Here is a 14,530-nt window from a genome sequence, read left to right as displayed (position 1 = left end):
ATTTCTAAAATAAAATTCAGAAACCAAACCAACATTTTTTCCTGTTTTTGAATATTTCAATTCTTAAAAGCAGTTGTGCCTCATAGTAAATGAGCGCCCTGCCGGGGCATTTGCACAGGCACAGTCAGGGCCCAGGGGCTTCCCAGAGGCCGGGTCGTTTCCGCTCGGTGCTTTCAGCTCCGAAATCTGTCTCGTGTCAAACGTGTAATTAATGCTATTTATGAAATTACATGACTGCAGAAGATCAACAAGCTGCACTGTTAACATGCTGATTTAGACCAAAACCTTACATTTCTTCTGCACCCGTTTTCCCTTCTACCCCCTCCATTTTGCCACATAATTATCAGTTTCCCTAGCAACACTCCCGGTTCACAGGGAGATGCAGAGAAACCTGTCCGTGCTTGTGCAGTAGAGGTGGAATCAGTCATCTCCGACATTAGTGGTAGCACATCAAGAGGCGCTCTTCCAGTTTTGCTGCCAAGGACAGTCAGTGATAAATCTCCTTGAATTTCAATTGCTTGATCACATAAACAAAATGGCTTGGTCAGGAGCTAGATAAGAATGCTTTGGAAAGCACTTTTCTAAATTGATCCTTTGCTTCTGTTGCTAGGGAACGCTGAAGTCCTAGAGGTTTAGAAAAGGAAATAAAAAGGCAGACCAGACACAGACCATGCGGCACTTCAGGGTCCCCCCAGCCCCATCTCCAACACACACCGTGCTGCAGCAGGGAGTGTCCACCAGCTGCAGTCCCTTCTGCCCGTTCCTGCCCCTCAGACTCAGTGCTCTGCACCACACCCCCACCCCTGCCCCTGGACACTGTCCAGTTCTGATTTGCTTCCCAAGCGCTGGATGTTTTATTGATTAGCATACTTTCAGGCCATGAGGCAGCTCAATGAAGCAAGAGGATTATCAAGTGTAAGTCAATGAAAATGATGTCTGAATGAAATAGTGAAAGAAAGAGCGAGGGAGGGGAGAGTGGAGGACTCAGAAAGGAAAGGGGAGGAAGGGGGTAGATGCGCAGCGTTTCCTCACAGGCGCTCCCCTTCTTCTAGGACAGAGCGTCCCGGGGGAGGGTTAATTATGTGACTCTCAGTATCAGATTATTTTAAGTTTTTAGAATGATAAAACCATTTTCCAAACCATGTACAAATTTACCACATGAAAATTCTATCTCAACATTATCTGTCTGGTTCTCTCTGTAAACCAAGCCCACTTAAATAGCTCATTCAATTTTTATAGACTACATACGTACCTTTGTTATTTAATACACTTGAATGCTTTTTTCTCATCATAACACATAAAGCAAATGCAACAATTAGTTTTTCACCGAGAGCCCTAACAAACCTTAAATCCCTTCAGGTTGGTGACAGTGTTGTGGTCCAGTGTTATTTCACGTGTGTTCCAGAATGTGAAAGATAGTTTCGCCCTGCGGCCGTGTTGAGTGTTTGTCATTTCTTAGTGCCCGAGTAACTCTACCAACAGCTCTGTACGCTGTGTCTAAGTGCCCTGGAGTGACTAGATACGTCTGTGGCTGCGCAGCTAGTTACATCAGCACTGAAGCAAAAGCAGAGGTTAGGCACACTAGGGAGATCATGGCAGGGAGAAGGGTTGTAGTCTTTAGTTTGATTAGATCCCCTAGAAAAGTCGCTTAAACAACAGGCTCTTCCTAAGCTTCCACTTACACTGTTCTCAACTTCAAGTATTTTAAAGGTGGTTTCTTAATGAAAAATTATGCATATTCCATGGAGACACAGAAAGGAAGGCTAGGAGCGATGGGCAGAAACTGTCTGAAGGCCGACTCTGTGAGTGCCATGCCGTTAGGAAAGTCGTCTGGAACCCCGGCAGCCTGGCGGCACTCTGACTTGTAACGGGAGGGTGGCTACTCAGCAGAAAGGTCGGTGTTTGGGCCTGTTACCGTATACAATAGGCTACGTGATTTGTAGGATGGCTGGGGTCAAGGGTAAGGAAGCTAAAGGGTTTTATGTAAGAACAATAAATAGAACATAGATGTTCAGAAATGAGAGGGAGTTTGAAGAAGAGAAAAACATGAATAAAACCTGATATTGCCCTGATTGGTAGACAGTAGGTTAAAGGCGGAGCCTTGTGTTAGTGGTCTGCCATCAGGTGTTCCTGGAGTGGCCGTGGGCTTCCCGTGCCTGAAGAGGAGCCTGTACTTCCTTCTGTGAGCCTTGGGACCCATTCACAGTGTTGAGGCACAACAGGAGCTGCATCGTGTAGTCCGAGGACCTCTGTGATTTTTTTACAAGATACCAATTATCATAGCAACAAAAAAGCTAAGGTAGCTAATAGGAATTCAACAAAGATGCTCAAGACCTGTGGAAAGATGTTCAAGGAGACCTACATAAATCGGAGAGGTGGGAAGCTTCAATATTGTAAAAAACGCCATTATTCCAAATTAATCTGTATGTCCCATACAGTTTCAGTTAGAATTTAAATAGGGTATTTATTTATTTATTTATTTATTTATTTATGTATTTATTTATTTTAGAGCTTAACAAGTTGTGTCTAAAACATAGATGGAACAACACTTGGCCTAGAATAGTCAAGATACTCTTGAAGAAATACAGTTTGGGAGAACTTCTGTCAGATACCAAGATTTGTCGTAAAGTAATGATGGCTGAGACAGTGTGGTGTAGTCCCACCCACTGACAAGTAGACGGGTGCCACAGAGCGCAGTCCGGAAACAGACGGACCCCTTTATGCCAATTTGAGAATAATATGGAGCTGACACTGCAGGTCAGGGGCGAAAGGGTGGGCTAGCAAGTGGTGCTGGGAAAATTTGCTGTTCACATAGAGAAAAATGAAGTTGATCCACCTCATAGCATTCATGAAATGGATTCCAAATGAACTGAAGATTCAAATATGAAAGGCAATATTTAAACCTTTTAGAAGAAAATGTAGAAGAATGTTTTTGTGATTTCTTAAGAGGCAAAATTCCAAATCATATAAAAGGTTGATAAATTTGACCACAGTAATATTTTAAAAATCTGATCTTCAAAAGATACTATAAAGAATTTGGAAAGAAAAGCCAAAAATTGAGAGAAGATATCTGTAGCCCATATAATTAAGAAAAAACGGTTGTTATCCAGAATATACTAAGAACTCGCACCAATCATAGGAAAACAGGACTAAATGGACAAAAGACATAAGCAGTCAGTTCACAGAAGAGAAACCCAAGGTTGGTGAACGTACATAAACATCAACACCATTAGTAAAAATCAAGTGACTGGCAAAGGTAGTTTCATAGTGACATATGATTGCTAGCATGTAGGAAAGAAAGGAAACCTCATACAACAATTTCTGTTAAAACAGTTTGGTGTTATTCAGTAAAATGAAAGATGTGTACATTTTAGGGCCCAGTCAGTTCACTTCTATATGTATATACGCTCTCTGGAAACTGGCTTTCAGGGTGTCCTGAAAGCCACGTTCAAAGTGCAGAGCCGCGCTGTCTGCATGAGCTTCGCTACAGCGTCAACCCTGATCACACCCTTCAGCCGGAGCCAACAACCAAAACAACGATTTGCAGAATATTATGTACCGTTCATTAGCATGTACATAAAGGTAAAAAGTGAGCAAAACTAATCATCATATTCTTTAGGGATAACTTGAGTGATAATTAGGAGAAAAAAAATCAAAGGTTACAACTAGAAGTGGGGCACAGGGAGGGCTTCCAAAGTACTGATTTTGTTTTTTAGCCTTGATGGGAGATATGTGAGTATCTTTTTTCTCCTTTTTCTGTGATGTCCATATATGATATAAATTTTCATAGACATAAGATATTTTAACATATAAAATTTTAACTAACATAATTGAAAGATAGGAATGAAAACCACAAAAGATATTTTTTAGGCTTAAAGTATTAGTCTAAGATTTAGTAAGGAAAAAAAAAGCCAGCACTTGGCAGACATTTACGCCCATGAAGTGCCTGAGGTCATCGGGCTCCTCCCAGAAACCATTTCTGCGAGGCTGCAACCTGTGTTGCCTTTGTCCTTCGTGCGTCCCCCTGAGCCCTGGGTGAGGGTGGCTCTCTTCAACTAACATAATGGAAAGTCTTTGCAAGGGCAGGGGGTGTCACACTCTGTCACCAGGAGTGCCTCACGTGACAGCGGTGGATGCAGAGCCGTGAGGGGTTGCCCCGTGCTGTCACACCGGTTGGTTCTGGGTGGGGGCGAGGAGAGTTCTGCAGGGCAGCCACGTTTCAAGAATTCAGATCAAGAATTCAGATATAATTTCTTGGTAAACTTTCACAATTTTTCCCAGAACAAATTGTTTTTAATAACTCCATCCCTGATAAATGATTTTGAGTGTGAGATATTATTGAATTGTACTAATTAAAGGGTGTCCATTCCCAGTAAATCACTGTGGGAGATTTTAATGAGCCCACCAACTGAATGAGAAATCAATACTTACTGATTGCTTTTTGGCATGTCATTAAACCCAAAACCTGTCCTCTTACTCAAAACACAAAGCACCGAAAGTGCCCATAGGGTTTTGGGCAAGCTTCGCGCCTGTCTCCGAGCGAGCTGGGAAGGCTTTTGCTGCCAAATTGACAAGGTGTCCCGAAGGCCCGTGGTGGCAGAGCGACAGCTCTCCTGGGTCGCATTTCTCCCTGCATCTGCGTGCGTTCATAGACATCACCAGACCCCGCGTCCCGCTGACGTGCGCATCAGCACGGGAAGATACCTGAAGTTGTTGTGATAGAAAGCAGGTTATTCTGTCGGAACGAGCTTAAGCTTAGTTATTTTCTACCTGTTTTAGGGAAAGTGGGCTACTTTATATTTTATTTTGGCTTTTGAGTTTTATTTATTTGCAGTTGAGCCATAAGGTAGATTATGATCTTCTGGAAGTAAAGGCTGTTTTCACCCAGATGTGGGGTACAGCCCCTTTTCAAGAAAACTCCACAAGGTGGTCTGAAATGTTTCTTGCATTGTATAAATACACTGTGGCTCAACATGGACTTCTGATTATATGGACGGGAAGGTGCCGTGTTGTTATGCTGAGGTAAACTGCCTGAAAGGATAGGCTGGGATCAGAAGTGGGGAGCAAAGGAGGAAGGAGAAGACGATGCATGGAGCGCTTTGTATGCAAGTGCATTCCTGTAGGTTGGGGTGGGCCACATGTTCCACTTAAGGTTTCTGCCAGCCAAGAGGAACACCTGGTCAACCGTGAGGTCGCAGCGCCTATAAAATAAAACTCTAACAATGAACAGGTACTTCTGGAGTTAGGACCAGAAAATTCTCTTCGTGTACATGGTTGTGCAGTGTGCCAACCACACTGTTTCAGTAGTTATAGTATCTAATCGTGAAGATTTTCAGTAGTAGTGTGTGAGCTAACATCAGGCTGTAACTCAGTTCCTTTAAATGGACATAAATAATATTCTATTGTACTTCCACACTGCATAGTAATTATACCTGAGACCTAGAGGAAATTCCACTTATGAGGAAACTTAAGAAACGTATCTGGATTTTTATTTTGATTTTAAAATTGTTTGATTTATTTGGGTTACATTATCAAAGACCTAGTTTTTTAAACATAAATTTGGTTTACAAATCACTATTAAGGAAACTTTGAATAATATTTAGTTCCTATTTGCAAACTTAGCTAAGTAAACATCTACATTTAAACTTGGATTTATAAATTTGTGATGTTTGATTTCCTTTGTAAAGTACTATTATTAGCAACTGACAGTCTTCAGGAGTGCTTAAGAAATTCTGATACCTATATTACAGTATACTTACAGTACTGGGAACCTAAGTTTTCTTAAACCTTCTAATGCTACACATATCTTGGTCTTAGTGCAGTCAGAAGGTACTTTTCTGTGGCTTCCTCTGCCAACAACTGTCATCTCAGGTAACTTAGGTTATTTTCCACCGAAGGCATAAGACCTGAATTCTTCCTATACTAATCAAGGAAGTTACAGTATTAAAATACATAATTTGGGGAGTTGCCTAATTAGCTAATCAAGGAAGTTATAGTATTAAAGTTTATAATGTGGAGAGTTGCCTAATGAGCACGCTGGGGATTACTACCGTCCCTGGATTTTTGACTGAGAAGCTGATTAGAGTCCTGCAGTCGGCCCTGAGTGCGAGCACAGGGGCTCCTTTCACGGCCTCACGTCTAAGCCACTGTAATGTCCAGAAGAGGGCATTGACCTGTCCCACCTAGACCCGACTTTTGCCCATGACCTCACAGTTCTGCTCACGGAGGTCTGGACTTCCCAGCCAGGTAGATTTTCCATTTCTTAGAACTTCAGGTTATGCAGATCTTTTCTATCAGACTGTGAAGACATCGGACACTGAAGGACCCCTAACACATTTAAATGCCTTTGTCTGCTGTCTACATCTATATTCTGTATCCAGAGTCTTTTCATGTCTTTTCACAGCGAATCAAGCAACTCTTCTGAGAGCTCCAAATGATACACGGTGGGGCCTAGGATATCTCACATAGTTTCTTCCTGACTCGCAGCCACTACCGCTGTGGCCGTCTGGTGGCATTACTAAAGAGGCACCACTGAGATGCAGCTGGCAGAGTCTGGACCTCTCTGCCCTCTGAGAGCAGGAGGATAGGTTGACTTTAAGCTGAAGAAGGCTAACTTTAGGTATCAGACTGCACTGAAGAATGCATAACCGGATTACACTTCAGAGGGCATATGGATTGTTTTGAGATTGCATTTATTGACAAAGAAGTAAAAAAAAAAAAAAAAAAGGAAGTCCTTAACATTTTTCAAAGATTAGCAAATGAATTGTGTAGTTCATGCAACAATAAACTCAGTCCTAATTAAAAGATTAGGGAACAGCAATAATCTTCTACTTGTTCTGAAATGATAAGAAACCAGCTTTCTAAAATTTAATAAATACGACTTGGGGTACAAAATTTATCAGCTTTTAATAGTTATAAAGAAACCAACTTTTAATAATATTTAGGGTGAGACGTGCCCAGGGATGGGCTCCTAACCAAGGTGTTATAAGATGAACTGAAGCTGTGTAACTTGGCCTCGGATGACTGTTTCCTGATTCAATACATCTTCCGGATTCAACACTAAAACAAAGTAGCAACTGGAAGCTAAGCCATGGGGCCTTATTTAGGCCAAATATTCAGGCAGTTAGAACTGTAGCAAGGCAGGCAGGCAGTCTCCATCGTTGTCATGATAGAGCAGCCTCCTCCCCTGGGGCAGGCCGAGAGTCACACAGATTTTGACAGTTACCAAGACTAATGTTAGGAAATACTGAGTCCTAAAACACAGAGCCATCAGATTAGAATGGAATGAATATGTCTGTAAAAGAAAATGTGTTCAGTGTGTTTTTTTCTTTGTTTATTAATTGTAACTACATAAGTAATGCATAGATGCAAAAAATACATATACAAGAAAATTTTAACATTACAAATAAGATTAAAGTACTGTTGACCAACATCTCCAAATCTAATACCTTCTTTGGAAGTAACCACTGTTACCAGCCTGAAGTGTATCTTTCTCATGTTTTTCTTCCTCTGCAATTACGTGCGTGTGTTTACCATTAGCCAATATATATTTATGTTGCTGTCTTTTAAATATTTATGGTGAATATACATATTGCTCCACAACTTGCTTTAGTCACTTAGGAATATCTTGCTAAGCTTTTCACTGTTGGTGAATAGACATTTATTGATTGCTTATTACATACCAGTCATTCTTCTGAGCACTTACATACCTTCCTATGCACTTAGTCCTCAAAATGCAATTATTGTATTATGTTATTATCATGTCAGTTTTGCAGTTGAGGATTCTGAGGAACAGAGAGTTTGGGTAAATTGCCCAATTTAGTGGCAGAACCACTGTTCTGGATTCTGTTCAAGGAAGACTAGCTCCCCGACTACCTCCATGGTAACTACTCGACCCCACCCCTGAGCAGTTCACCACCCCGCCTCTTAGTGCTGCATGTATGGACCCAAAGCCCCATGGGCCCACCGTTTATGAACCTGCAGTGACTGTGAATGATATGCACCAAGTGTCTCATTATGTTCAGCATTTCAGTGATAATAGCACAAGCCAGGCAGCGTGGTGGTGTAAGTAAGGTCTGACTGCTCTTGAGGACAGTGACGTGCATAAGAATGTGGAGCGGACCCCATTGTCATGCTGCTCCATTCCTCTGCTTCCCCGGCCGCCTGTGTCTGAGCCGTGGGCAGCATTCCATTTACGTCAAAAATAACGTCAATCCAGTGAAAAAAACTGAATGACTCACAGCATTACTTTAGGGGACTGATCTCTGTGTAATAAGATATATGGCATCCTAATTTCACAGAACATTTTTCATAACAGCTGCTAAAATCATACTCAAATCTATTACATTTCTTTTAAAGCATCCAATTCAAAGCAATAATGAGGCTATTCTTAAGACGCAGGTATACCAAAGCCCCACTTAAAGCTGCTCTATCATCAGCTACTTTGTATCTTTTCTGTAGTTGTCTGGCTATGTGTATTGATTCACTTGAGTCTGCTCTCCTTCTGTATGTTTAGTTGAATTTGAGTCGGGAAAAAAAGTCTATTTCAGAGACTGGAGGGTCTAAGAAAGAACAGAAGAGGAAGGAGAAAGGAAAATGAAACTTTCCTCTGATTCTTAGGGACAGCGGAGCAACATGCTGTGGAAAGAAGGGGTAGAGGAAGAACCCAGAGTCTCGGGTTTGTGACAGTAGTGCTATGCTATTGACAGGTCTCTGTGGAGAATGAACGATGGTGAGGGAATGCGGCCTCCCAAGCCTTGCGTTTGGTAGCACAGAACTTACAACCATTAACCGGTGGGATTCCTCCTGACATCACCAGCTCAGAACTGACAGATAGGGTTTTTTTCATGTAAGAATTTTATTTCTCAGATAAATATGAAGCCAAATAAAAATCCCTCCATTATTTTTTCTTCTGGTACTATATACTTCTGGGAATTGGCGAAGGGAGTCCTTGGCGTGTGTGTTTGTTTGGGACATAAAGTAAGGCTAAAAAGAGGACTCAGAGAAGGCCGATTGCTTGTGGCGTTTGCTTTCAGACTCGAGAGTGACCTTCTGGCGGGACAGGCTTCTGAGACTGAACTCTCTCCATGTCCTCCACAGACTAACTGTGTGGTACAGTTAGAAGAGAAGCTAGTAACCTTGCAGCCTTGGTTTTCCGATCTGAGAAAGAAGGGTGGCCTAGAATCTTTACGGTTCTTTTGAATTATAATATTCTGATTCTTCTATGATGTGATAGAAAAAGAGAGCTTCCAGAGGTTGAACAGGTCACTCTGCTAGTGCCCAGCAGCATGACTTACACGCATCTCCTCCTTTGCGCACAGCCCCGCCCATACTCCCAGCGGGGGGGGGGGGGGGGGGGTGACTCCTGATGTTCCCCGGACAGCGTACCTTCTGCCTGCCTTCTGGTATAAGAGCCGTTGAAGGGAATGACCTCAGCTCCATTCCACTTTTCCAGTTTTTTACTTTAAAACTTTTTTCAGTTGGAGTATAAGTCACTGATTTATAACCCACGCATAACTACTATAAAGTGGCCCTGAAATCTTTGTTTTCAGATACTTAAAAGCCGTTAGTCAGGGTCCATGCATTGGTGGCCACTTGGATAACGGATTAAAGGCACCGCTTTTCAGATTCCAGCTGACTCCATCCTTAAAAGGTGTCGTTCCACGTGTGCGCTTAGAACTGGTCAGCGGTAGCCGATATTAGAGCAGGCACACCAGATTGCGATGTGGGAGTTGGCTGATACCAGCACCAGGCAAATTACTGAATAGCAACGGAGCCAGAAGTCCCAGAATGAAGTCTCCGTATTCTAAACCCTGCCAAGACATAGTTCCCCCGCCTCCTTGCTCTGGCCAGCACTTGGTGACGGAGCAGCTCCTGCAGTCCTGGATGTCCAGTGCTCTGTAGGGTGCACCAGGGCCAGGGTTCTGTCACAAGCAGAGCCATATTTTCAAAAGCTGGATGAGCTTCCCCCTTAGGTCTTTTTGTTACTAAGCAACCAACGCTGTTATTAAACCAACCAAACAAGAACTCATCTGAGAAATGGTTTTCTGTAGTTTTCAATGTCTCCTTTTCTATGCTCTCTTAACACACGTGTGGGAGGTTAATGGTACCATTGCATATGTAGCCCATTGGGGAAGTAAACTCCCTAGACTAGTCATGTGATAATGTGATTTTACAACTGAAAACACAACCCCACTGGCATTAAAATCTTACTCTAGTAACTCGGTCAACACTAACTGAGTTGAAGGGCACGGAGTAGTAGCCTGGGAGTCAAAAAAGCTGGAATAATCACGGTGTCTCCTCAACTAGCTGTGTAGATGCAGCAATTGCTCAAGTTCTCTGAGCTCAGGAGAGACGTACTTAGCACTTGTCCCCTGTAGCCCTTGTGAGGAACACAGGACATGGTGGATGCGACAGTTGTTTGTGTCGTAGAATAAAATCCAAGTACAAGGCAGACACGCTGTAAAATGTGCATATGTGATAGTATATCTATAGTAGTTATAGTAATTATATTATATATAACAATATAATATAATAATATATACTTTAATTATTATATTATTGCTTTCATCTTTTGGGTGTTTTCACATTTTATATGTAAACAAGAGCTTATAAGGTTTGTTCTCTCCCAATTACCACAATTAATGAACTCTTCATGGGTAGCTGCAAGTTTAGATTTTAATGGGAGGAGTTAATTAAAGTGATTAAGGAGATTATTTTTCTCCATTGACATGTGAAAAATAAAGAAGACTAATTAGAAAATATTCAGCTGTCTTTTATATATATTTGAATGGTCTAGCTTTTCTGAATATTCACTTTTCTTTCAAATATAAAAAATGAAAAGTCAGAATTTTCTTTAAATAATGTCATTCAACAGATGTATCCCCTAGGGGAAAATGTGTTTGTTAGAATCATATGCCAAGTGCTAAGTTCCATAGGTAAGAGAGATACAACCTGAGCCTTTTTTTACTTGTTTTAGTTTTGTAATATAATATATTCGGAGCATACCTTTATAATAATACTGTGAAAAGGTATTTCCTGGGGTAATGCTACTAGAAGAAATTGTTTTATTAATAGCAGTACTAATTATTTTTTTTACAATTCAGTTATTTACTTAATAATTTAAATCCAGAAGCACTTAATTATTGACCATTTTGATTTCATTTAATGACTGCCACTCTGAAAAGGTAAAAGTGAAACAGTAAAAGCCTATTGGTAAATTTAGCTCAAGAAAATTTACACTGATGGTCATCTTTTGTTACCTGTACTTGACCGGGCATCTCACTTTTGTAGGTTTTTGTCCTTGGTTTCTAAGATCTCCCAGCTTTGCTAGATCTTCCTCTAATATATTTGTTCATCAAACAGTCCAGCATTCATACACATAAATAAATACATACATACAAATCAGTGATTTTTATAGGTATGTGGTATGGTTTTATGCTCTTTGGGTATTAGATTTTTGTTGTTGCCGTGGTTATCTTTAGTGCCAGTTCTTTCCCCCTCAGGCTTTGTACATTTCTTATAGATCTCCCTGGTTTTTCTTTTTTTGGGGTTTTTTTGCTGCTGTTTCTGTTACCTGTAGGATCTTAGTCCGACGTGGCTGCCACCCGTTTCTTGCCTGGTATCACGGAGATTTTGTTACCGGTGTCTGTGGTCTCTGTATCAATCCCCTGGAAGGGTTCTCTCCCTGATTGTTTTGCAATGTTCCTTTCTTAGACTTGAATGAAGCAGTCCCAGAGACAGAGCGCCTGGATTCAAAAGCCCTGAAAACGCGAGCCCAGCTCTCCGTGAAGAACAGGCGCCAGAGGCCCTCTCGGACAAGACTCTATGACAGTGTCAGTTCAACAGATGGGGAGGACAGTCTAGAGCGAAAGGTGAGCACCCTTGACTGTTTTCTGACTTACAGTATTAGGCCGTATCCTTGTTCTTACAGTTTATTGCTTTTCTGCAACCAGATTCGATGCTGTAGTTGGAAATAGCTGAAATAGTTCACTTTTTTTGTCTCCAAAATCCTTACTCAACTCGATAGATACAGTGTTGTAATTCATGTTCTTTCTATACTCATTCAGTGAGCTGACCAAGAGCATTATCCATATTGTCATATTTCATGATGGTGTTTTTCATATTCAGCAGTTGGTTTTACCTAGCAGGAAATTATGAATGTACAAGTAATTGTTTCCATATGTCTTTGGTGTCTGTGTATGTTACAATGGTAATATGGTGAGTTGTGAACTATGGAGTCTCATTTGTAAACCAACAAACAAAATTGGTTTTCATGGGTATTTACTTATAAAAGAAAAGAGGTCAATCTGATTCCAAAGTAAGTATTACCTGGAACGGATGCTCTTGTATCAGCAGCCGTCCAACAGTGTCAATAACCACGTGCATATCACCAAATCCCTTCTGCCCAAGGGTTTGAGAACTTCCTCTCCAGAATCAGATTCTGGTGCTCCATCCCTCCCCTCCGTGGCTGGCTGTGTGCCCTCCTCGGAGTCTGACCGCGCAGCCGAATTCCAAGGACCACTGCACTCAGAAAGGGAGCCTGCCTTCCCTGCGTGGGGAGATACTTCGCTCTCCTCTCCTTCCAAGTCTGACCAGGATATGGAAGACTCTCCCGGCCACCATCAAGCCACCACCAGGAAGATATCAGAAGAAAAAGGTACTGTTGATTTCTTTGTTCTCCTTCCGTTTTGTCTAACTTCACTAACATCTTAATTTGTGCAATATAAAAATGGCTTTTTTTCCCATAATCCTAAGTCCTTTGTCTTCTCACAGTTAATAATTAATAGTGCTTTTTTGTTTATGTTATGGGACAGAAGAACATCCCCCTTTCATTTATTTTTTTTTTGTCTTATCCTACCTGGTTAGTAATTTTACTTCTTTAGCGCTCCACAAGTTTACTAATAAAGGAAATTCCTCAAGAGGCCTTCTAGAGATTTTGTGGAATAGCCGCCAAGTTTTGGTAAACACTAGAGTAATCATATAGAAAAATATATATATTTGAAGATGAAAGTGATACAGACATTAACCTATTAATTTGGTCTTTACCTAGAAGAAATTTACACAATAATAATTTATATTGCAAAAGAGTGATAGAAAGCTATGGCAAAGGTAATGCGAGAGATTAGTCAATTAAATTTTTTAAAAGGTTCCTAGAATACCAGAATTTCAAAGCAGTGTCAGTAGATTTTATCTTTTTAGTAGTATCTTTTAATTTACAGAAGTAATACATTCCTGTTTAAACAAGTCAAATGATGTGGAGGTGAATAGAGTAGGTGCATTCTCTTCCTGCCGCCTCTAACATGCTCGTTTAAAGTAACCGAGTGGACTGGGTTCACAGTGATCCTTGAACGATGCAGCACTGACCCTCACACAGTAAAATCACATAAATTTTGACTTCCCAAAGTCATAAGTACAGGTGTCTCTCGGTATCCATGGGGGTTGGTTCCAGGACCCCCACGGATACTAAAATTCGTGAATGTTCAAATCCATTATATAGGCTGGGGTAGAATGAAGAATACAGTTGGCCCTCCCCATCCATAGGTGTAATATGGGTGTAATGATTTAAACATAGGTCAAAAATACTATTTTAATTCATGGTTGGTTGAATCCGTTGACACAAAACCCAAAGATACAGAGGGCCAACTGTATATTTATTGAAAAAAACCTGTGTGTAAGGGGACCCGTGCAGTTCAAACCCATGTTCTTCAAGGGTCAGCGGTATTATCTCTCACATCTGAAATGAATACACATACACACACACACAGAAGATATAAAATAACTATATAAAGTAAGTACTTTTATATGTATAAGGGTGAAGTATCTGCAACTTGCTTTGAAATATGATTAAAAATTAATGGATTCATAGATGAATAGAGAAATGGCTATATGATAAAGAAAATGTAGCAAGATGGAAATTATGGAAGTTAGGTGGTGGGTATATGGTTGTTCACCGTAAAATTCTTTTGTCATTTAAAAAAATGAATAGCAAAAAAGGAATCTCATTTCTGTCCATACTGATCTAGAGATTTAGTGTAATAGACATTTTGTGGAACTTGGCAACCTGATTCTAAATTTATAAGAGAGAAAAAAAGGCCTAAAATACCTGAAACTCTTAAAGAAGACTGAGGTGGAGGGCCTTGGGGGATGCCTAGAATTACTTAATTCTGTGCATTTTTTATACGAAGGAATACAAATAAACTATGAAACAAAATTAAAGAGCTTAGAAGCAGATTGTATACACACACACATTTTATGACAGCCACATGTATCAGTGGTGGAGAAAGAATAGTCTTTAATAAATTGTTTGGGAAAATTGGTCATCCATGCTTTTAAAAACTGTAATAGCCCTCCCTCTGTTACATACCATGCAAAAATTTCATTGGAGGAGGATTCCAGACTTAACTGGATAATACAAAACTGTAAAACTTGAAAAACTAGCCCTGGCTGGTGTGGCTCAGTGGACTGAGCACTGGCCTGCCAACCAAAGGGTCGCTGGTTTGATTCCCAGTCAGGGCACATGCCTGGGTTG

General features: G+C 40.8%; 1 protein-coding gene across 12 annotated transcripts in view; it reads left to right on the top strand.

The window, feature by feature from the left end:
* PPP1R9A (protein phosphatase 1 regulatory subunit 9A) overlaps positions 1-14,530 on the top strand; it is a 262,979-nt gene that overhangs the window by 219,068 nt on the left and 29,381 nt on the right. For 8 of the 12 annotated variants that reach the window (XM_053926417.1, XM_053926422.1, XM_053926419.1 and 5 more), the window contains 2 exons: positions 11,716-11,873; positions 12,412-12,658. In XM_053926417.1, coding sequence (XP_053782392.1) covers positions 11,716-11,873; positions 12,412-12,658 — 405 coding nt within the window. The remainder of the gene's footprint in view (positions 1-11,715; positions 11,874-12,411; positions 12,659-14,530) is intronic. The other 4 variants (XM_053926424.2, XM_053926426.1, XM_053926425.2 and 1 more) reach the window with 1 other exon arrangement.

The sequence above is a fragment of the Desmodus rotundus genome, chromosome 6 (assembly GCF_022682495.2).
Source record: "Desmodus rotundus isolate HL8 chromosome 6, HLdesRot8A.1, whole genome shotgun sequence".
NCBI classification, from domain to species: domain Eukaryota; kingdom Metazoa; phylum Chordata; class Mammalia; order Chiroptera; family Phyllostomidae; genus Desmodus; species Desmodus rotundus.
The sequence above is the reverse complement of the archived record's forward strand: the minus strand, read 5'-3'. Positions and strand labels throughout refer to the sequence as shown.